Genomic DNA, 23,854 nt, shown 5'->3' on the forward strand with positions numbered 1-23,854 from the left:
CCACATGCCGTGGAGCGGCTGGGCCCGTGAGCCATGGCTGCTGGGCCTGCACGTCTGGAGCCTGTGCTCCGCAACGGGGGAGGCCACAACAGTGAGAGGCCCGAGTAACGCAAAAAAAAAAAAAAAAAAAAAAAAAAAAAAGAAGCAAAGATATGAATTTAACAGTATGGGAATGAAAATAATCTTTAAAGTTGAAATTAAAAAGTTCTTAAGTACATTTTACTTCCCATCACCTTAACCCTAGATAAGCAATTAACTTCAGTAACTGTTCCCTCCTTTTATGGAGGGGGCAGTGGTGGTTAAAATTGAATAAATAATGTATATGTATTTATTTGCAAAGTGCCTAGAATTTTAAAAAATGCATTAAGGACAAAGCACAGTATTATTATAACATTCTTCCATATATTACATGGAAGCACATAATACATACAGCCAAGCAGGCAGAATCCTCTCATTTCTCTAACGTACAAATTAGGTCATCATAGATTCCACTGTCCTAAACTTTCCAACTAAAACAAAGCTGGACAAAATCTTTTAAAAACCCACAAACTGTACCAACCTGAGGACCTATATTGGAATTTCAAGCTGTTGATCACTGGTGGCCAGGTGACAATATGGCCAGGTGGCAATATGATCATTACTGAAAAAAAATCTTAAAGCCAAAATCTTTTTGTGGCAAGTTAGTACTTAAAATTACATTTCATCTGTAAGGTAGAACTCATATTTTTTGTTTGATATACAACACTGCTCATTTATACAGATACCAAAATTACAGTGAATCAAGTGAAAGTTGTTTTGACTAAATCTATATAATCAATAACATATGAGTCTGGCTGTGCATGCATGTTTTTAGTCCATTTAAAAATATTAAGACAAATGGCATTTTATAATATGTCTGGGAAAACCTGATTTTTTAAAGTTAATCTTGAAAAACATAGCATATTCCATATTCCATATGGTATATTCAAAGCTTTAAATATTATTTTAAAAGTAGAAACTTCTGAATCACAAGAGAACCTAAAAACTGTAACACATGCTCTTTATTAAACATACACAATTTCCATTAATATATAATGTAGAAGATTAAAACCTCTAACACAGGATAATCTACAACTGTACACTTTGTATTTTTTTCCCCAAGCACATCCTGACATATATTAATGTAAGAAGTAACATATCATTTTTTCCCACTCAATGATTATCTTGAACATATTTTACATTAGTTTGTGATTAAACTTTTAATATATATTTTTTAATTTTTAATTTACTGAGTTATTTTTAAGGTTACATACACTGTTTCATTTAGTCCTCTTATTATATTTCTTAAAAGAGTAAAAAGCTCCTCCATAGTTTGAGAATCTTTTTTTAACCTGAAATAGGTTTGAATAAAAATAATTTAAGATTTCACACTTCTTGTTTTTTTTTTTTGCTTTTCCTTTTATTTTTTCTTCCTGTGTTTTTACAAGTTTGTTTCACATTTCAAAATAGTAAAATGAATCTAAACACTTTAGATTTTGCTAAATTTAGCATATTAAAAAATTTTAAATAGGAGTTTAAGGGCTCTAAGATGGAAAATCTTCGGAAAAACTTGACTACGATTATTATTGTAGGAGTTTCATTTCCAGCTCCATCTGTTCTTCTAATCATTCTAAATTCCAAATGCAGTGTAAACAGTTAAAAAAACCAAGTCTTACAAATCAATTCTTGCCTTTAAACACACGATCTTCGGAGTCGCACGCAGCGTCTGTATAAGCAGACTCCTCCCCACTCTTGGGGAAAACCCTGCCTAATATTTATAACGTTATGACATACTGTAATACTCACAAGGTGGTTGTAGAAGTATAAACACGACTGGAGTTATCTGATTGGCTGCTGGTGATGTAACACCCATGTCAATACTTCCCACTGAACGCACGTGTTCGACCTTTTATTTAAATTTCCATTTCATCACAGCAATAAGACACTCGGGGCGGTGCATTTTCTGTGAAATGATTATTGCCTTGGGCCTGAGGTGCTGCCTCGCACACACAATGCATCAGACGAGGAGGTGTCCGTGGTTGCAACCTCCTCGCGTGAAAGGCACAGCCCGGTCCAGTCTTTGTGAAGGAACAAAATAAGTTCACTTCCTTGGGCACCGCCACCCACCCCCAGCAAATGACAAGGCTGGAGCGCAGCTCCCACCGCACAGTTATTTCCAAAGTCCCAGGTGAACTCGTGGCGAGAGAAGGAAAATGTGCTTCCCGGGCGCGGGTAGGTGCGTGCCGGCAGCGGGGAGACGGCCAGACCCTGACACTCCCCAGCTGTTAGTCCTCCGCGGAGCCCGGCCCCGGCCGCACACGCCCGCCCCCTCCCCGAGACCCCCAGCCCGCCGCCCAGCCTTTTGTCCCCCGCTCGTCGGCCGACTTCCTTCCCCGCGGCCGCACCCCCGCCCCCAGGCCGGAGGCGCGGCCCGGCCCCTTTCCCGGTCCCCTGGCGCCCCCACCCCACCCCACCCCAGCCCAGCCCCAAGCCCAGCCCCCCTCCCCCAGCCCGGCCCCCACCCTTTCCCCCTCCAGCGGTTACTGCTACCCCGGTGCATTGTGGGCGCACGGTCCGTTGTTCATTTGCCATTCGACCTCCGCCGGGGCCTGGTCGGACGGAAACGCTCCGCCGGCTTTATTGTCGGTTCGTTATGTGGCGGAGCCCGGCAGTTTAACGTGCTTCTCGCCCTCAGCGCCTCGGAAGCCGGCAGCGGGTTGGGACTCCTCGGCGCGCCGGAGGAAGGATATCTGTTTGGAGGGTCGGTGTGTGCGCGCGGCTTTAAAGAGGGGGCAGCGGAGGGTCTCCCCGCACTCCGCCTCTCAACTTCGAAGGCCCCACGCGCCCCGGCTCGCTGCTCACCTCTCCGCCGCCCGCCCCCTTCTCCGCGCGGGACGCTGCCCGGAGCGCAGCGGGGCGGGGGTGGAGGATTACGAGGCGGCCGGAGGCGGCGGCCCGGCGGGCGGCGGCGGCGGCGGCGGCGGCGGCGGACGCGTGAGGTAGCCCCGGGGAGCGAGCGCGAGCCGGGCGGGAGGGCGAGGCCGAGCCCCGCGAGACCGGAACGCCCGGGGTGGGGGCGGGGGCGAAGCGGAGGGGGAGCGCGCGGGACGCGGCCCGAGGCCGGGCGCGAGCCGGGGCACCGGGCGGCGGCGGCGGCGGCGCGCGCCATGTCGTTCAGTGAAATGAACCGCAGGACGCTGGCGTTCCGAGGAGGCGGGTTGGTCACCGCCAGCGGCGGCGGCGGCGGCTCCGCGAACAATAACGTTGGCGGGGAGGCCTCGGCTTGGCCCCAGCACCCCCAGCCAAGACAGCCCCAGCCGCCAGCGCCGCAGCAGCTCAATGGGCGGGGGGCCGACGAGGAAGTGGAATTGGAGGGCCTGGAGCCCCAAGACCTGGAGGCCTCTGCCGGGGTGGCCGCCGCCGCCGAGGAAACCAAGGAGTTGCTGCTCCCCCAAGACGCGGGCGGCCCCACCTCTCTGGGCGGCGGTGGCGCAGGGGGCCCTCTGCTAGCGGAAAGGAACCGTCGGACTCTGGCCTTCCGAGGCGGCGGCGGCGGCGGCGGCGGCGGGGGGCTCGGCAACAATGGCAGTAGCCGCGGCCGGCCCGAGACCTCGGCGTGGCCCCTGAGGCATTTCAATGGGCGAGGGCCCGCGGCCGTGGAGCTGGAGCTGGACGCGCTGGAGGGGAAGGAGTTGATGCCAGACGGCGCGTCCCTGAGCGACAGCACCGAGGACGAAGAGGAGGGGGCGAGCCTGGGCGACGGCAGCGGGGCGGAAGGCGGCAGCTGCAGCAGCAGCAGGCGGTCGGGCGGCGATGGCGGGGACGAAGCGGAGGGCAGCGGAGTGGGAGCTGGCGAAGGAGAGACTGTCCAGCACTTCCCGCTCGCGCGGCCCAAGTCCCTAATGCAGAAGCTCCAGTGCTCCTTTCAGACCTCCTGGCTCAAAGATTTTCCCTGGCTGCGCTATTCCAAGGATACTGGCCTTATGTCTTGCGGCTGGTGCCAGAAGACCCCGGAGGACGGGGTAAGCGGGGACCTGCCTCCAGTGGGGCACGACGAGCTTTCGCGAGGGACCCGCAACTACAAGAAAACCCTCCTTCTGAGGCACCACGTCTCTACTGAGCACAAACTCCACGAAGCCAACGCCCAGGTACGGTGTATTCTGCTTCTGCTTCGGGAGAAAGGTTTATCAGCTGAAAACCCCGTTTTCCTGGGTGAAGACATCTTTCCTGTTGGGAGAGAGGTGTCGGGAGCTTACGCGTGGGGGGGTTAGAAAACCTGGGAACAAGTTTTCAAAAGTTACCGGGGGAGGGGGAGGGGGGAATAACAATTTTCTAATTGTAGCGCTGAATTTGTTTTAATTTTTTCATGACGCAGATTTCTTTGCCCATCAGGTTGAATCAAAAGGAAAGTTTAATACGCGAGGTGGAAGGGTTTAACCCTGTAAGGTTAGCTTTGTGGGGTCAAAATGTTATTAGCTGTGGTTTTAGGAAAGCTGCTTTATGTTGGTAGTCTTTCAGCTTGCCGGTGGAAGTCAAATCTGGTAACTCTTTGAAGAATGAATTAAACAATTTCCTTAATCTTTGACGCTACCCCTTTTAGGAGAACATCCAACGGAGAAAAATATTTTTTATCATATCAGGATAATGTGAAATATGAGAGCAGTATGTAAATGTAGAGGAAGCTATGTGGATAAGACTCCTTTTTCGTGGATTATTTTACTAAATCCATCTCCGTTAAACTTGTTGAACTTCTCTTTCCAAAGGCATACTTTTGGTAAATTGTGGTAGTTTTTGTTTCCTTCTACCCAGATTTTTGTGCTGAGGTTTTCTGTAATCGCCCCTTTTCAAAAAGTTTCTTGTAAATGCAGTTTACTTTAAACTTAGCATATTTGAAATGTTTAATGTAAAGTTACTTATACCAAGTAGTTGATTTGGACTGGTAGAGAATGTATTTACCAGACTCCTTAAAATCATAAGTTCTTAGTTATAAAACAAGTAAGCTATACTTCAGTTGTTCTTAGCTCTTGTTTTAATATTTCTAGTCTAAAGATAATAGTCTTACCATTTTGATAATCCTTTTTCAAGCCAAACAGATGTTGATCAGTGCTTCGAAGACTTTTAGACAACCTGTGGTGGTGGATCGAATTTATTCTTTTGTATTGCTAGCCATTGATTTTAGAAAGTCACCTTTCGGATATTAAGTCCCTTTGTGTCTTTATTGGAGTGATCTTGCTGTTCAGAACACTTATACTGGAGTTAATTAGGCACTATCCAATAACCCTGTAGCCCAGAAGTTTCCCAGAAGTTGAGGCTTTAACGTTAAAGCATAGGGTTGTTTTTCTCAGGGGGCTATGGCAACAGTTTTTGCACAAGTTTTAGTTGCCTAATAAGCCCTAGAAGGAAGGTCACTTAAAGATATAAGGCCCAGAAAGGTTAAGTAAATTGTCCCAAGTCTTACAGTTCTTCGTGATAAATGAGACTGAAGTCTATAAGGAATGTTGCAATGGAAAAAAAAAGTTTTGGAGTAAATCTCGGTTCAGATCTCAGCTTTCTGCAATTACTAGCTTTGTGAGCTTGGGCACTGGAGTGCCAAACTTGTCTTCTGTATGCCGAATACAGATGTCCCTTACTCTGCTCTGGCAAGTAATTATTCCGTTCCCATTTTACAGAAGAGGAGTCTAGAGGCTTTAAAGAGTTACATATTCTTGAAGTTATTTAGTAGTATGGTGGAGGTGGAAGGCTTGTGAAAATGAAAGTGTGCTTTTCTAAATGGTAAGTTGGTTATTTAGAAACATTTAAAAAGACAATCAGAATGAATTTTCCTAATCCAGTGGACCAGTTACTCTTATCTTCTTCAGCGTAGTCTACCTGTAGGCAGATCTGAATGGGAGTACAAATTATAATTAGCTGCTTAGTGAACCTGAAATCAGGAAGGGGAATTAGTGGATAACTTTATGATAGACTTAGTGTGGTGTATCCTTCTCCCCTAGGCATATGTCTGGATTAGGGAATTCATTCCTAGGTAAAACCTTTTCTAAACTTAATCCGTGAGTTATCCCTCCCTTACCCTTTGCCCCCTTAAACTCCCTTTTTACAGATATAATCTGTAGACCACCTTTTTTCTCTTAGGACATTATTTCATTAGACTGAGAATAATAAAGTTTAGTAGTCATGTTTGTCTAAGGCTATTTATTGGTTCCCTGGATTGGATTTTGGATGTTATTTCTGTTTTCATTCTAACTAACCTTAGTTTGGGGTGTTACCTTGTGATTGACCCCAGGTACCACCTATAGAATCCTTTTGTCTTGTTATTACATGAGTGTCAGGTTCAAGAACTGACTTATTTTTTCCTACGGGCAGAGTTAATCACTTTTTTTTCCATTGCCATGTAGCCTTTGATTACCTGTAGGAGGCAGTATAGCACAATCTGTAAGAGCACTCTTGAGTTTAAAGAAGGGGGACCTGAGTCCTAATCCTCTTTCTTGGCAGGAAAATGAGTTAGTTACCTTCTAGTTTCCTCATGTATGCAAAGTATATATGCCAGCACATAATCCCTCAGTAAATGATAACTGTTATTGTCATCATTACTTATTTTCCTTGTAGGTAACTATAACAACATTTTTGGGGGGGACTTGGTACCTCATGTCTCAGTGTTACCAGTTTTCTCAGTTTGGGAGCCACTTTATCTCATGGAATCACTCTTGATTCTAGAGAGCAAACCAGTTCTCTTCTTCATACTTCTAGAGACTCTGGCCATTCAGTTCTTTGAACATTGAGACTTTCTCATCATACATGCAGTTTTTCTCACCTTCGTAAGAAATATCTTGCATTAGCCTTGTCCTGTCTTAAAAATGCTGAAATAAGAGTTTTGGAGTTCCTCTGGCAAGAATTAAGTTTGAGGCTAGGGTGTAGTTCACTCCCTTTATCCTCCCCTCCCTTTTTTTTTTTTAAACCCAGAGGACTAGCAAGATAGTTTTATTATTATGAAAATAATACATGCTCATTTTCAAAAATTGGAAAGTATAGAAGGATAAATAATAGCAGATGAGTCTCCCTCTTACCTAGTTCCCCCTCACCTCCCAATAACAGTTTCTTCTATCTACTTCCACAGTCTTTGCACATACACGCATCTGTGTGTTTATCCTCTCTTATTTAAACGTAATCAGGAGCACATGGAGGCCTGTTTTTTTGAGAAGAGTTTGGCCAAATCTTAGTATGTGAATAAGGGTTACTTTACTTTTTGTTTCTTATATGCCTTCTGTAAGAGAAAAGTTATTTTCCATTAATTCCATGGTGGTGGCCAAAAAACTGCGGCACATTCTTTTTTTTTTTTTTTTTGGCTGTACCTCACGCCTGTGGGATCCCTAACCAGGGATCGAAACTGTGCCCCCTACATTGGAAGTGTGGAGTCCTAACCATTGAACCGCCGGGGAATTCCCTGTGGCACATTCTTAAAACCTTTGATATTCTGTTATTTGGATGTTGGTTGTTAAGGATTGCTCATGGGAGAGTCCATAAATATGCTTTCAGAATGTGTTCTGGAGCCTTCTATTTCAGAAATACCCTTGTATTTTTAAGGATTTGTAAGGGACAACATGTAGTTTCTGTTTTGAGTAACAACTGCCTATATCTTAAGAGTCAGGTTCAGTGATTAGCTCATATAGGAGTTGACCATTTGGCCCAGAGGACTTTAAAATTGCTTTAATAACAGTGATTACCACTGTATCTTGGTTCAGATCACTTTCTACCCAGTTGTGAAATTTTCGTAGCCTAAATCACACATTCTGTCAACTCTTTCCAGTTTAGTAAGCTTAAAACATGCACTCAAATGTGTTATTGTTATAAATTTAGTTAACCTTTCCAGAAAGTAAATATTTAATTCAGATCAGTGATCTGATTAAAATTACTAATTGGAATATGTTGGTGAGCAACAAAAGCAAAGGTGGGACAGATCTACTAGCCTTCTTTTCATTTGGCAAAAATATGTTGTTTGTTTGTTTTAAAGATTTTGGAAGAAAGACTGAAAAAACCTTAAACTAGCAAGGAGAAATAGGTATTACAGATGACTACGGAGCCTATGGCCCATTAAGTAATCAGTTTGTATAAGACATAGGTTCTAACAGTCATTCATTGTGTTTGATTTGGTAAAAGCTGGTTCCTTTTCCTTGTGGTTTTTACTATATGTTACAGTGTATCTAGAATTGGCTTGTTTCTCCCTCTTAAATTTACATACACATATTAGGTAGATACAAGGCACTGAAGATAAGCCTATATAAATAAGACATTTTTCTGCCCTCAAGAAACTTGTACTCTAGTAAGGAGAGACAGACATAAAATGATAGCTACCATGTTAGAAGTATATTCAAGTTACAGTTAAGACACTAAGGAAAGTCATCAGTTCTATTTGTGAAGGTTGGGAGAAGCTTGTAGAATTGGCTCCTAACTTAATTGTGTTAAGTGAATAAGTGTTGAAGAGGGGAGGGCATTCCAGGCATTGCAGTGGGAAGCAGCTTGGGCATAGTGGAAATTGATGGCTTGATGTGTCTGAGAAGTAGATAATTTGGTTGTTGAGCAGGATGAAAAATCAAGTTTGAATGGGTAGACAGACTCCAGGTTATGGACGATCTTTTTATGTTGAAGTGATTGTATTGATATTTTATTCTGCTAACAATGGGCAAACTATTTAGCAGTTTCAAGCAGGGGAGAACCACGATGAAATACGCGTAAGTTGCTGTTTAGAAGCACCTGTGTAGTGTGTATGTGTGGGTTTTGAGGAGAGCTCGTAATAAAGCATATTTTTGGCATCTAAAATGGTTGGAAGTTGTAATCACCTGAAGGCTAATACCCCCGGCCTATAGATTTAGAATTTCTAGGGATAGTACTTAAATTGCAAGGAAAGATGCCATCACTCAAGGAGATCAGAGAAGTGATAGAAGATTGCAAAGGAGATTTTCCTTTCTTTCTCTACTGACTGTTACATAATTTGTCAGTACTACTAGCAGGCATCTATTTGGCATCATGTTCGCAGTGGCCTTGTTTGTCCTCATTACTAGAAACTGAATTTGGGTTTGTAAGTGGACATTGATGTTTCAAATCTTTCAGTAGTAAAGATTTTTGGTTTTAATGCTTTTAGCTTACACTTTGATGTTTATGTTGGAAATTGTTTTTTCTACTGATCCATTTATCAAAAGAGGACTATAATTCTCGGTAGGGAGGTAAATACTAATTATTTGATTTTTTTAGCCAAATAGCATTTCTTTATTTATGGATTGACTACAGATGAGCTCACTGCAACTGAAGTTCTCTCTCCCATTGTACCCCTCAGAAGGGTGGGGAGACTGGGTAGTGTGGTCTTGGATTCTCTGCAGGTTGGTGGCATTATCTAGCTCCCCCAGCTAGAATGCTGTGAAGACCCTATGATCTCCCTCCCCTCCCCTACCTTGAAATCTAGTTAATCACTCAAGTATGGATTTTACTTTCCAAATTTTTTTCCAGGCTCTGCCTCTCTACCTCTCCCCCCATTATTATCTCTGTTACCTAATTAAGGTCCTTGTTTCTTGGCGAGTGCAGTGTGTTGCACTATTAACAATAGATTCCCCTGGTCACAGTATCTCTAGTCTTCATCCCCTGATAATTATCCTCCACTTTGCTGCCACAGTCATCTCTATCTCCTAATTCAATCAGATCACTACTTCTAAAGCTGTGTAGGCACCTATGGCAGTGGTTAATCTTGTGCAGGATTCGAATCTCTTGATAATCTGATGCAACTTATAGACACTTAGCTCCAAAAACATTCATAAGAGCATATTTGCATTTCTTGGGCTTTTTTGGGATCACCTTGAAGTTCTTTCATAAATCTAGAATTGTGAGGATCTGTAGACCATCTTGGTTCTTTTTCTCATGCCATCTCATTTGCTTAGAGTGCTCATCCTCCCATTCCACTCTTGGCATCCTTTAAGGTTCAGCTCAGATCTTTCTTTCAAAAAGCATCTCCTCCCCCACCTCCAAAAAAACTGGATTAGATACACTTCCTCTCTGCTCTCATAACATGCTTGTTATACTCTTCAGTACCTTAAGAATCTTGCTCAGTAGTGATAACTTCAGGTTGGGAACTAATTCATTTTGGGTCTGCAATGTACAACCTGTCTAAAGTAGGCATTCACTTAATGCTTATTAAATAAGTGAGTAAAGTCAGGATTTTTCAAGCTTTTAGCAGCTTTTTCTCTGAGTAAAATATTTACTATTTTTTGTCCTCTCTGGAAATAAATTTGAAGATAATAAGCTGTGAGGATTTTAACCAAATGTATACTTTTCTATATTTTCTTAATTTTGGAAAAGTTAATTAAGGTGTCTTCCAGATCTAAAATTATAATTTTACATATGGGCATCTTCACAAATAAAATAACGGAAGACTTTTCATATTTATAGATTCTCTGGTATAGCAAATTGTCTGATTTTTGAAGTCTGACCATTCCCTTAAAATCTCCTTGTTTATCTAGTTTAGACTAATGTCTGGGCTAAGTCGTGTTTTCCTTTTCGGGAAAGAGAATAGAAAATTTTCCAACTGGTCTTTAAAAAGACTAGTTTTGGAAATATTCAAACCTTTTTATCAGTATATTTTTACTTATCAGTGATATCTCATGTTTATCAATATACTGAGAATGGACATAGAATGTTAAAGAAAGAACTAGAGAGATAGATGACTTCTTAGGGATCTATTATGACTTTTGTCTTTAGTACTAGGAATTTATTTGGTTCAGCAAATAATATTGGCAGTTTATTTTAGTGCTTATTTTGCTCTGTTTTACCCATATCCTCAAATAATACTCCCGCTTGTTGAATACATATATTCTTGACTTGTAAACCCTTCATTGTGAAGAGCATGTTTAATAGGTGCTACAGAAACATGGCACAGTGCTCTGATCAATACTGAAGGAGAAACAGCTGGTGTTGCTTGTAGAAACAGGTAACATTACTGTTCTTGCACAATAGTAATGAGAAAAAGTAGTGGTTGAATAGCGTGTTTGGTTTTGCATAGTTTGTGTCAAAAATGGAATGGGCAAATATTTTGGTGGATAGGCTTTTGTCTAAGTTATTTTTAAAAATTAGGACATTTGGTCTGATAATGGCAGAGAATTACAGAAATTAGGACTGGCCCAGAAAATTCAGAACAGTCACCATGGCCTAAAATAACTGCTATGATGTAGCCGCCTCCTTTTTAAAGTGTTTCGAACTGCTTAGTGTATAAACTTCAGGCACTTCTTGACTTGTACGTGCTAATTCACTGCTTCCACAGACTCCTTCATGATGTGCTGCTAAATTTTGATCAGTGCTTTTTGCTTCTTCCAAGTATTCATACTGTTACTACAATACCTGTTAGAACTTCGAACCGAACGAGCTTTGCTGGGCAGGTATGGCATGCGTAGCAAAGCTTAGTTTTAGGCTTGCATCAAAGAAAGATGCTGCAGTTTGGAAATTTGCTGTAGTGAATAGAGAGCATAAGCAAATTAGTAAAAAGTCTTTTAGTAAAAGTAAACAGTATGATGCTTCTGTAGAAAATTATACTACAGCAGTAACTATTTTAGATATTTTTAGTATTGGTTTAGTTCTTTATATATTCATACAAGTCCTAAACATTTCCCATTCCCTTTGCTAAATAGTTTGAAACTTCACAACATACTGGTTGGTTTATGTACAAGATCTAAAAGTTAAAATGTCTTTTTAACCTCACTTCCTTTCCTCCAGCCCCTCAAAGCAAACATTTGGGACTTAATCATGAATTACTTGATTACTTTACTCCAACTGTGGCTGTTAGCAGGTTTAGCTTAGGATTGGGTGTTTCAGTAGGAAAATATAGCCAATTTAGAATATTTTGGTCTGGCAGAGCAAGAATGTGGGGGTGGGGTTGGAGTATAAGTGTGCAGTATGAAAGTATGAAGTATAAGTATGCAGTATAAGTATGCAGTATAAGTATGCAGTGTAAGTATGCAGTGTAAAAGTATAAGTATGCAGTATAAGTATGCAGTGTAAGTATGCAGTATAAAAGTATGAAGTATAAGTATGCAGTATAAGTATGCAGTATAAAAGTATGAGGTATAACTATGCAGTATAAGTATGCAGTGTAAGTATGAGGTATAAGTATGAAGTATAAGTATGCAGTATGAGTAAGCAGTATAAGTATGCAGTATAAAAGTATGAAGTATAAGTATGCAGTGTAAGTATGAAGTGTAAGTATGAAGTATAAGTATGAAGTATGAGTATGCAGTATAAGTATGCAGTAAGTATAAGTATGAAGTATAAGTATGCAGTTGAGGTGCTGGGAAGTGATAGGGATGCTGCCAAGGGTCAGTTGGAAATGCAAAGGAAATTCTCCACTTTCTGCACTTCATTCTGTAGTGATCGTGTACTCCAGATTTGCAGGGTTATCTGTAATGTTTCATTATTGTGAAATACTGAAGTGTCCCGGAATTCTAGTGTTTTGGTTCTTTCAGTTGACTTCTCATACCTGGAAGCAGCACGAAAATTCTTAGATAGATTATGTGATCTGGTTTAGTTTCAGAGAATTGGGATTGTTATATGCATGACCCCCTGTGTTCAGGACTCAGAATGAAACCTGTTATTTTTGTAATTTAGCCCTACCCATGGTGGGGTTAAATGGAGATGTGGGATTGCTTCAGGAATCTCACCACCATTTAAAATATTCAATGAGAAATATTTTGCAGTCCTAACAGCTTTTTTCCCTACACCCTTTTTTCCCCTAATTCCTCCTTCTCTCTTTTCCTCTCCAAGCATATCAGTCCTCCCAGCATGTATCTTTTCCATGTTTTTCCCAGGCTCATATACTCATAGATCTGTATATATGTATCTCATTATTTTATAGTAATGACCTGTATTTAAGTTAATATTTTGTGCCAAAGAAAGTAATGAATCTTTAACACTTAAATAAAGTCAGCATTGTCAGTTATCTTTTCTACTAGAAAGGTCTAAGCACTTTTTTTTGCTGGAAAACAATTATTACTTCAGTTATCTATGAAAGTTATTGAGCAAGGTGCTGAGAGAATAGACACCTGCCTTATTTAGGGAGCTTAACCACCTAGTCACTTTGTGAGTAAAGTCCTGAAGTTCTTAATTAGAAACATTCATAGTACTTACTGCTTTCTAGTTTAAGAAGGCGTGGTGACTTGCCCAAGGACACACGCTTAATAACTAGCATAGGCAGCATTCCAAATCTAGATCACACTCCTTTATTTTTTCTGTTGATATCACATGTTATTTTATAGGAAATTACCATAGCTTTAGTGTTGCTAAAATGAACTGTAATGAGTACTTATAAGATTGCTAAGAGGGAAGATTATAAACATTAAGAATTTTGAGTTCAGGAATTTTACCTGATGGATAGTATTTATGGTCCTAAAGAGATAAGTCATTTTGAAAATTGATTGGGAAATTATATACTTGGTTATTCCTGTAGTTTGAAGCACATTTTTTATTAGGGTCCTAACTTTATCATTAGTTAGATTTAATTAACTTTGTTGACCTAAACTATTTGACTCAATGTTTGCCAAGAGTTTTACGTATTTATTATTTTATTTATTTTTATTTTTGGCTGCGTTGGGTCTTTGTTTCTGTGCGCGGGCTTTCTCTAGTTGCGTCGAGCAGGGGCTTCTCTTCGTTGTGGTGCGCTGGCTTCTCATTGCGGTGGCTTCTCGTGGTGGAGCACAGGCTTTAGGTGCGCTGGCTTTAGTAGTTGCGGCACGCAGGCTTCAGTAGCTGTGGCTCATGGGTTCAGTAGTTGCGCACAGGCTTTGTTGCTCCGTGGCATGTGGGATCATCCCAGACCAGGGCTCAAACCTGCACTGGCAGGCGGATTCTTAACCACTGAGCCACCAGGGAAGTCCCTTAAATAATTCTTAATCCATGTCTTCAGCTATATTTGAAAAGATAGCATGATATGTGATACATATTCTTTAAATGAAATTCTGCCGATCCTCAGGATGTTTCTTTTTTTTTTTATGATAACAGTGGCTTGAAGCGAGCTAAACTGTTCACTCCTTTCCTCTCAATATTTGGGATTGTGAACACTTCAGTCTCAATATGTAATGATTACTAACAAATTAGTATATTTGATAGTGCTTTTTAAAAAGTTACTGATAATGATTTGTTGTCTTTGGTCTGATGGCTTTAAAAAGTAAATAAAATTTAATATTAATGTTTTCCATGTATTACAGGAGTCAGAAATACCATCAGAGGAGGGGTACTGTGACTTTAATAGTAGGCCAAATGAGAACTCTTATTGCTATCAACTTCTTCGACAACTAAATGAACAGAGGAAGAAAGGTATTCTCTGTGATGTCAGCATTGTGGTGAGCGGAAAAATCTTTAAAGCTCATAAGAACATCCTGGTTGCAGGCAGCCGTTTCTTTAAGACTTTATATTGCTTTTCAAACAAAGAAAGCCCTAACCAAAACAATACTACCCATTTAGATATTGCTGCAGTTCAAGGTTTTTCAGTCATCTTGGACTTCTTGTATTCTGGTAACCTGGTGCTCACAAGCCAAAATGCCATTGAAGTAATGACAGTGGCCAGCTATCTTCAAATGAGTGAAGTTGTTCAAACTTGCCGAAATTTCATTAAAGATGCCTTAAATATAAGCATTAAATCAGAAGCTCCAGAGTCTGTAGTTGTGGACTATAATAATAGAAAACCAGTTAACAGAGATGGCCTGTCTTCATCACGGGATCAAAAAATTGCCAGTTTTTGGGCAACACGGAATCTTACCAATTTGGCAAGTAATGTAAAAATTGAAAATGATGGTTGTAACGCCGACGAGGGCCAAATAGAAAACTACCAAATGAATGACAGTAGTTGGGTCCAGGATGGTTCACCTGAATTGACAGAAAATGAGTCTCAAGGTCAAACAAAAGTGTTTATTTGGAATAATATGGGGTCCCAGGGAATTCAAGATACTGGCAAAACAAGGAGGAAAACCCAAGCTACGAAGAGATTTATTTATAATATACCACCTAATAGTGAAACAAATTTAGAAGATTGCTCAGTGATGCAGCCACCTGTTGCCTATCCAGAAGAAGACTTGTCATTCATCAAGGAAGAACCAGGTAAATACTGTATATACAAACGTATTTCAGTTCTAATTCTGGTTGGATATAATCTTGTGTGTATTCTTAAAGTATTTTTTTTCATTATAAAAAGAATACACATAAGTAATACTAAAATTTGAGTCTTTATAATAGAAGGGAGAAAATCACTCAAACAAGCACATATTATATCTTACATAATCTTATACTAAATGTAAGATTTAGCATGTCTTAGTTTTTTCTCTAAGCATGTAGATATGAGTTTCTCAAAGGTTGTGTTAAATATAGGAATTTGCCCATATTTTACGGAATGTGGACTCCATGTATAGTTCTTTGACTTTCCTGATCTTTAGCCTCTGATCACTTTTTGTACCCAGTACTGGAAAAGATAAAATCTTCTGGTTGTAATGTGTGATCCGTGTGTCATTTCAGGACACTTTTTGGGATCTAGTTAACACTCTTTATTCTTAATTTTCTTCGTAAACATATAATTGTTTTATAGAAGTTTGCAAATGTTAATGGGATTATTCTACTTTGTTGAGAGCTACTGTTCTGTGCTCCGCATAGATCTTTCAGAAGCTGGAATATTTTAAATTTGTCCCACTATTACCTCATTTTCATTCTCATTTACATTAGTTAAGTAAGAGAGAGGCCTCTGAGACCTTTCTCTTCAATATATTCCCAAAGGAATATATATAAGAACCTCAGCATATCACATTTGTAGTGTGGGTTTTTAAAAAAATGGAGTGAGTGGGGGACCATTGTTGAAGATTGAAAATAGATTTGAAACTTTTCTTTACGTTTAATTTGATTGTCTGTGTTTAACTTATTTGAAGAAGTAGCCCAGTGGGTTTGAGATTTTCCTATGTGGACCCCAGACTTGTCTACCACTGTCATATACGATTTAGTGCTTGTGTTGCTTCAGAGCTCTATAACTGTTCAGTGTCTGATTTACGTGATGGTGATCATCTGGGGATGGAGTACTTTCTGTTAAAGAGAATCATTGTTGTTAGCTCCCAAAGGGCAAAATGCCATAATCCTGTGAAATGGTTCCTCTGGCTGTTTAGGTTTGGGTTTAATTTTCATTGGTAGAAATTTTTAATCATGTGAAAATCAGTATGCATGTGTAATGAATACTATTTGCTGATCTTTCCCCTCCTACTTATCAAGTATTTAGCAATAAAACCCCAGAGGTAGTTTCTTTAAAGTATTAATGGTAAGTAGACTTTCTTAGCAGCACTTACGTTTTGTCTTAATTTTTAGTGTAGAAGACCTTGAAGCAGTTCTCAGAATTAGAGCTACATTGTCTTTTTCTGCATGAATTAATCATTTAGTAGTATGGTGGGAACCCTGTAGTGTTTTTTTAAATTTATATAGATAACACGCAATATAAGGAGTTAGCAGATTATTTTGTGTAGTAGTTGATTGACAAAACTAATCAGAGCTAACCCCGTTCTTAAAATTAATGCCACACATAATTGGAGTGATTCAAAGAGAAGAAAAGCAGTAATTTGAACCACAGTGCATACTTTCAAAAATAACATTGCTAGTGATTATCTTAGCAAGCACCCCTAGCTGTATCAATGGACTAAGTCTATCATAAATTAATTTTTGGTAGTCTAGTATGCTTTTAACTTATCTCTAATATCTTATAAATGAAAATTCTGTTTTGTTATTGATATCACATTACTATCTGATGAACCTTGCTTAACTCACAAGTTTGGTTGTATCAGTGATGTGCTACATTCCAGCTGTTAAAATTTTACACAACTTTTTAGTGCCTCTGAATCCACCTTTATTCAGTGGCAGAAAATGGGTCCTGTAAGAGCTAGAACATAATATGATACAGAGCCAGAGGCTGGCAAATTTTTACTGTAAAGGGCCAAGCAGTAAATATTTTTGGGTTCGTTGGTCATAAAGTCAGTTACTTAAGTCTGTCATTGTAGCCTGAAAGCAGTCAGACAGTATGTAAACAAATGAACATGGGTGTGTTCCATTGTTGCCGACTTTTGGTATAGAGCAGTGGGTCTTAATCATGGCTGCATGTTGGCATTACTTGGGAACTTTACAGGCCATCATGATTCTTGGATCTCTCTGCTAGGGATATAGATTTAATTGGTCAGGGATGTGGCCTGGTTGTTGAAACTTTTATAAACTCTGCAGGTGATTGTGTTGTGAACCAAGGTTGAAATCCGCTGATGTAGAGGAAAGAGCCCAAACTGAATCAGGATTGGGAAGTGAGCTCTGCCACTTACTATGTTACCATAATCAAATTAAGCTAAACTCGTGCCCTCAGTTTCCTCTTCTTTAGAGTATGCTATTTATTTTATAGGGTTATTATGAAAAATGACAAATATAAAAACATAGCTGAGGGGCTTCCCTGGTGGCGCAGTGGTTGAGAGTCCGCCTGCCGATGCAGGGGACACCGGTTCGTGCCCCGGTCCGGGAAGATCCCACATGCCGCGGAGCGGCTAGGCCTGTGAGCCATGGCCGCTGAGCCTGCGCGTCTGGAGCCCGTGCTCCCGCAACGGGAGAGGCCACAACAGTGAGAGGCCCGCGTACCGCAAAAAAAAAAAAAAAAAAAAAAAACCTAGCTGACATGGTCATCTTAGTCCCCCTTAAAGACTATTGAGATTATTTAAAATCAGTTTTCCAGTGCAGTGTACTTTCTACCAAATTCTAGATAAGTGGTCTTATAACCTCAGCCTGACCTTTTGTTTTAATACTTAGAATACTTTTTGAAGCAGCCTGTTCCAGGGTAGAATGAATATCATTATTAGGAAGTTACTTTATATTGAGCTAAAATTTGCTTCTCTTTAACTTCCTAATTCTGCCATTTTTAGTAGTATAATCTGAGCCTAACCTCTAATCTCTCTAATCAACTTGATAACCCTTCAGATATTAACATTTGAAAAATTCACCTGAAGTCCCCTTCTTCTAGGCTAAGTGCTGTACCTCCCACCTTGTGAACTCCACACCATTTTACACCCTTCTTAACAGTCATAAACAGTTTGTTTCACCCTGAAATTTTGATGCACAGAATTGACTAGAACTCTCCAGGCAAATTCTGACCAGTAAAGAACACAGTGGGTCTGTATTTACCAAGGTTAAGGCCTTTCTCAAGGTTATTCAGTTAGTAAAAATAGAGGCAGTTTCCATGTTTAGGACTGTCTGGCATTAAAACCTTGGCAGTTAATAAACTAGTGACCCAGTCTTTTAAAAAATGAGGCCCATTTAAAACTTGTAACATTTTAATGAATTCCACATTAATGGTTATACTTTTTTTCATTTTCACTTATTGAAAAAATAGTGAAATTTTTCAGTGAAATAAATGCTTTTAAACGTACTTAAAATTCTAAACATCTGAAAAGTCGTGGTGAATTATCCATTTAGTCTATAAGCAGTGCTTGGTATATTTGGATTTGTGGGTCTCTTGTAGGAACTGTGACTTCCCAGATTCTTAAGCCTACTATTTGTAAATCACAGCTCTAAATAATGTCTTCTTGTCATATAATGTTGAAGGTGGTATTTGGATGCCTTATAAAGAAATATAATTGAGATATTGAGATAGGAAGGTTTATCAGGGATTGTATTCAGATAGTATTTTTTTAATCTTAAAGAAGGTAGTATACCTATTATTTGACTCACTACTGGGATTCCCTTCAAATCATTTTGATATATGAAGATATTTGGAAGTGGAACTCAGGAAAAGTTAGAAACTTCTTTTTTACTGTCTTATTGGGGTTTATGGGATAATTAAAACTGTTAGGAAAAACAATTCTGGGTAATAAAGTAGGAAAAAAAGGAGTCATTTAATGAGTTCCTTTGATAATGTAAAAATTTCAAAACCTCATCTTCCTGATTTACAGCCAGAAAACAAATTTTAGCCAAATAAATAAAGTACATGTAAATCTAAGATTAGAAATTAAATTGTAGGGGCAAAAATAACTAATGCCTACATTATTTTACACAGTGTGTTCATCTGTACCGTTAGAACAAGTCAGGTATGTTAATCCCATTTTTGATCTACTCTGGACTCATGGAACATTGAGTTTTCTGAATCTGTATTTTTGAATTATTTGTGCCAGTCACACTGGCAAGTTGCCCCCATTGTAAATAACTGTACTCTGCATGTAATACATTATATATATGCATGCAATACATACCTCATTTTGAACAAAGATTTTGAATGACTGACAAGAAACAAATTATCAAAATACAAATAAAATTTAGCAGTAAAGAAGTGTGCTAGCCAAGGGTGTTAATATGGTTAGCCTAATTAAAATTGTTTTTTGTTGGTTCTGAGATGATAAGAAATCCTTCAAAGTGAGGAAACGTACCAGTTCTGTGGGATGACAAACTTTTCTGGTACTGAATTCTGAAAGGAATTTCTCCCGTGGGGTTTTGTATAGTTGACACCAAGTAGTGTAATTGACAATTTCCTCAAAAGCATTTTCTAGTAAATGCAACAGTAGATTATATAATTAATTTTTATCTAATAAAAGCTGGTAAAATTTCATCTAGATAATTGAAATTTTCATGATGCCATACAAATACTCAGACGCAAGGTGGTTTTAGTTGATCAAAGGATATAATTTAGGGTTCTTTTAAACAATCTAGAAGTTCCTTTCTCTCATCTGTACTTTGAGATGGGAAAACAGCTTTGTGGCATTTGTGAATTTTTATTAATTCCTACAAGTAGATTTGAATTCAGGTTTAAGCTTTAACCTCTTTAATTTGTGTAATTGTCTTTTGGTTAAAAAGCATTTAATTCGAGTATTTAGGAAACAACTTTGAGAAAAGAATGCTCAAATTATATATCTTTAAGATATCCTAATGAGTCATACTTGAAGTAGTGAATTACCAGCACTTATGCCCTTCTATATTTGGGGTGATAATTGGTACGTGACATCATTTTCAGATGTTGCAGAATCTTGAAATGCTTTCTTAAATCTTTTTTTTTTAATTTAAACATTTTTACAACTTTAAAAATTGGCCATCTGATTTGAGATTTTCCGATATTTTGGCCATGCCATATAAAGTTACTGTATGAACTACTTAAAATGTTTCCACTTAACTTGGCTTGAGTTTATCACACATAATGTCTCTAATTAGAAGGAAAGAAAATTTCATAATTATGAAATCTTGGAGGCTATAAATCAAAGCTTTTAAAAATCATTTTGGCAACAAAACCTGATAATTGGCAGCAAAACCACCTATTTATATTTTTTACTTATTTCCTAAAATGTGAATATCCATATGTTTTGTTGCAGAAATACCATTTTGATTACAGGTTGCTACCCTACATCCACTGGGGGTGTTGTAGTTATTACTTGCCTAAAATCTGAAAATTTATGCATTGTACATCTTACCCCAAGTGTTTTACGTAACAGGTTTATGGACCTGGATTAGTTCTTTCTTCTTAAGGGATTCCAGATGTACTGCTCTACGTTACAGGCATCCTTTTGGTTGAGTATGTTACAAAGTATGAACTACAAGTGATTTAAAGTCATTTTTCTCTAGAAACTGTTACATTTGGGTATTAAATGGTAGTTTGAAGGCCTGATGCTCATTTAAAAAAATGAATGTCCACCACTAGCTAATGGACTGCAAAATATACTAATATATAAGACTCCTCAATATTTAATCTTAAAAGGATGATAATAGGTAACTATATGGTAATAGGAATATTCTGCCATCTTTTTTTTCCTTCTCCTTTACTTTCCTCTGCCCTAGTGTTCCTTTCCCTTCTCTCTGTTGTATCTGATCCAAGAGATGGCTACACTAATGATCATTCTCTTCAAGTTACAAGCCTTAAAGAGATAGAATTTGTGTGGCCATACTAAAGCTGTTTGTTGAAGAAGCCTTGTGTGATTCAGTTATAAAAGCATTTTTGTGACTTCTATCTGTTGATGGTATTAAGTTGTCTAAACCCTGTGTCAACCCCTGAAAATTTTTGTAAGGCTAAATTTTTTATTTCTGATATAGCTTTAATATTCTGGGGTGACCAGAAATTTTATGTTATAACCACATATTATTACTTTTCTGGGACTCCAAAATAGCTTTCCATATCATAAGAGGAAATTTGGTAATAAAATTTTTTAAATCCGCAAGAAACTGAGCAAGAGGTCAGGTGATACTGCTCTCAAGATTGAGAACTTGTTCACAGTAGGATGGCTGTGGGGTAGAAACATACCAGTGCAGTGTGATCAATGTTAAAATCAGAAGTATGGCAGAGGGTGCAATGGGGGAGGTTCCTGACTGCTCATAAGAGTTGGAGAAAGCTTCATAGAGTTGGATCTTGGATTGTATAGGAGTTTGCCAGGAGAGGGTGCAAGGTGGCAAGAAATTGGAGTAAGTGGGTGAAAGAATAGAAAGGGGAGTGTAGTAGGGGTAGATGAGGTTGGGTCAAACGTTAGGGCCAGATTGTAATTCTCTGTTTGACATGGTAATAAATTGTGAATTTTATTTTACAGACTCTGAGGCAGTGAGAGGTTTTAAATTAGAGATCCGAGCTGTATATATTTGCCTTTAACACAAAGGCATTTGGAGGGTGTTGTTCATGAATTGGAGTGGGGAGTGTCCCGAGGAGACCTGCTAAGGCCCATGGAAGAAATAACAGCCTTGTTTGAATAGAAGCAAAGAAGAAACAGTAGAGCCTAGTCTGTCATTTGAATCATCGAGTTTGGGGGTAAAGGGAAACTGCTATTTGTTGAGTCTCTAGGCTGCTATAGAACTGTCAAGGGTGCTTTGTATAATTCATTTGCAACTGAATTTACTCTCCACTGAAAGGGAAAAAAAACTCGAACACAGTGAATGAAGAGAAAAAAATCTATAACTGTTTATGAAAAAAAGTCAGACTTAGTTCTCTGAAACTGTCTTCAGAGAAGAGAAATTTGTTGCTAGTATGTATTTACATGAAAACAAAAGTTGAATAGACCTTACTGAGTTTTTGTATGATGGAGTTGTAGTTATTTGTAGAACCTTGATTTCTGATGTCCTCTCTCATACTTCATTCTTTTAAAGAATACTTGCGTTTTAAGAAAATCTGGATTAGTCTGCACCTGCCTTATGTTTGGAATTTTGAGAACCAAAAGCAAACGGTCAGGGAGACCTGCTTCCCAACATAACTTTGTTTAGCACTTACAGGCAGGCGCTGTACTAAGCACCAGATGCTTTGGAAATGATGCTAGCCCAGTGTGGTCCAAGAGAAACCTATAGCCACATGCACCATGATTAAACTTATTTAAGGACATCATGATTTATGTTGCACTTTATAATTTATGCAATATTTTTATTTACTAATGTTATTTTTCATAGCAACTTTGTGAAGTGGGTAAATATTGCTACTCTTTCCTTGTGAAGAAAATCAAGTTATGATTGTTATAAATTTGGGAGAAGGTAGAGACTGAGATTTATACCATTCTTTTTCATCTCATTCTCTTTGCATTGCTTGGTAATCAGGTTTTTTAAAAACCCATGAATAAGATGTCATTTTTTTAAAGAATGCAATACATGGTTAATCAGAGAAGTATAAAAAAGTGCATTCTAAGGAGGAAGTTGCTTTGAAGATAGACAAAAATGTATTAGTTAAAGAACAATGACAGCTAATAACTAGGTACACTTAAGATTTTGGAGGTGCTTTTATTAAATAAAGAGGTTAATAAAGTGAAGGCTGGTTTGGCACAGAGTGTAGGTAGGTTTTTTTTTGTTCAGTAGATAACAAGTACCACTAGGAAAGTAAGTTTAAGGTGTTTATACTTCTGCACTCTCATTTCCAGCATTGCAGATTGTACTTTTTTTTTTTTTTAATTGCCTGGTTAGTGCCAGGTTTGGTGCTCCTTTTGTCAGGAGGCAGTGTAATACAGTTAACAAACAGTGCAGCACTCTGCGCTAGCTTGTTTCCTCTTAAAGGTTGAGGATAAGAATATTCTTAACTATATAAATATATAGTGACATTTAAATGACATTGCATATACAAAAGGACTTTATGCATAAAACCTGTTTTTTTGGGGCTTCCCTGGTGGCGCAGTGGTTGGGAGTCCGCCTGCCGATGCAGGGAACACGGGTTCGTGCCCTGGTCCGGGGGGATCCCGCGTGCCACGGAGCGGCTGGGCCCGTGACCCATGGCCGCTGAGCCTGCGCGTCCGGAGCCTGTGCTCCACAGGGGGAGAGGCCACAGCAGTGAGAGGCCCGCGTACCGCAAAAAAAAAAAAAACCTGTTTTTTTTTCTCTTAGGGAAGGAGTCAGTTATCTGTTCACTGAAGAAAATACGTTTGTAAAAATAGAAGAAATTGCACGTGGCTTAGCATTTAGCTCTGATTATTTGAATGGTATTACATAGTGTACATTTACCTCCTATTATCTTATAAAACTAATGTTTTAATAGCTCTTCAAAAAAGGTCTTTTGTTGTTTGCAAAGAGGTCTCAGCCCTTTTTGCTAAGTTTACATTAAGAGAAAGATTTCCATAGGAAGGTCATGAATGTCACAAAAGCAAAGTATATTAGAGTTTATTTTTTAATCCTATACTTTTTTGAGAAAAAGATGATGACCAAGAGTTCCTGGTGAAGCAGAATATATGTATTTTAAATTTTATTTATTTATTTTTCGCTGCATTGGGTCTTCGTTGCAGTGTGTGGGCTTCTCAGTGCGGTGGCTTCTCTTGTTGCAGAGCTCTAGGCGCGCAGGCTTCAGTAGTTGTGGCTCACGGGCTCTAGAGCACAGGCTCAGTAGTTGTGG

General features: G+C 39.2%; 1 protein-coding gene across 3 annotated transcripts in view; it reads left to right on the top strand.

Moving 5' to 3' along the window:
- Positions 1-2,070: 2,070 nt before the first annotated feature.
- ZBTB10 (zinc finger and BTB domain containing 10) overlaps positions 2,071-23,854 on the top strand; it is a gene marked incomplete at its 5' end in the record, with an annotated part of 35,159 nt that continues 13,375 nt past the window's right edge. For 2 of the 3 annotated variants that reach the window (XM_081258981.1, XM_081258982.1), the window contains 2 exons: positions 3,186-4,166; positions 14,247-15,135. In XM_081258981.1, coding sequence (XP_081115107.1) covers positions 3,186-4,166; positions 14,247-15,135 — 1,870 coding nt within the window. Of the gene's footprint in view, positions 2,251-3,185; positions 4,167-14,246; positions 15,136-23,854 lie in introns of those variants that run through there. The other variant, XM_081258983.1, reaches the window with a different exon arrangement.

Source organism: Mesoplodon bidens (genome assembly GCF_964165515.1).
Source record: "Mesoplodon bidens genome assembly, chromosome: 16".
In the NCBI taxonomy this organism is placed as follows: domain Eukaryota; kingdom Metazoa; phylum Chordata; class Mammalia; order Artiodactyla; family Ziphiidae; genus Mesoplodon; species Mesoplodon bidens.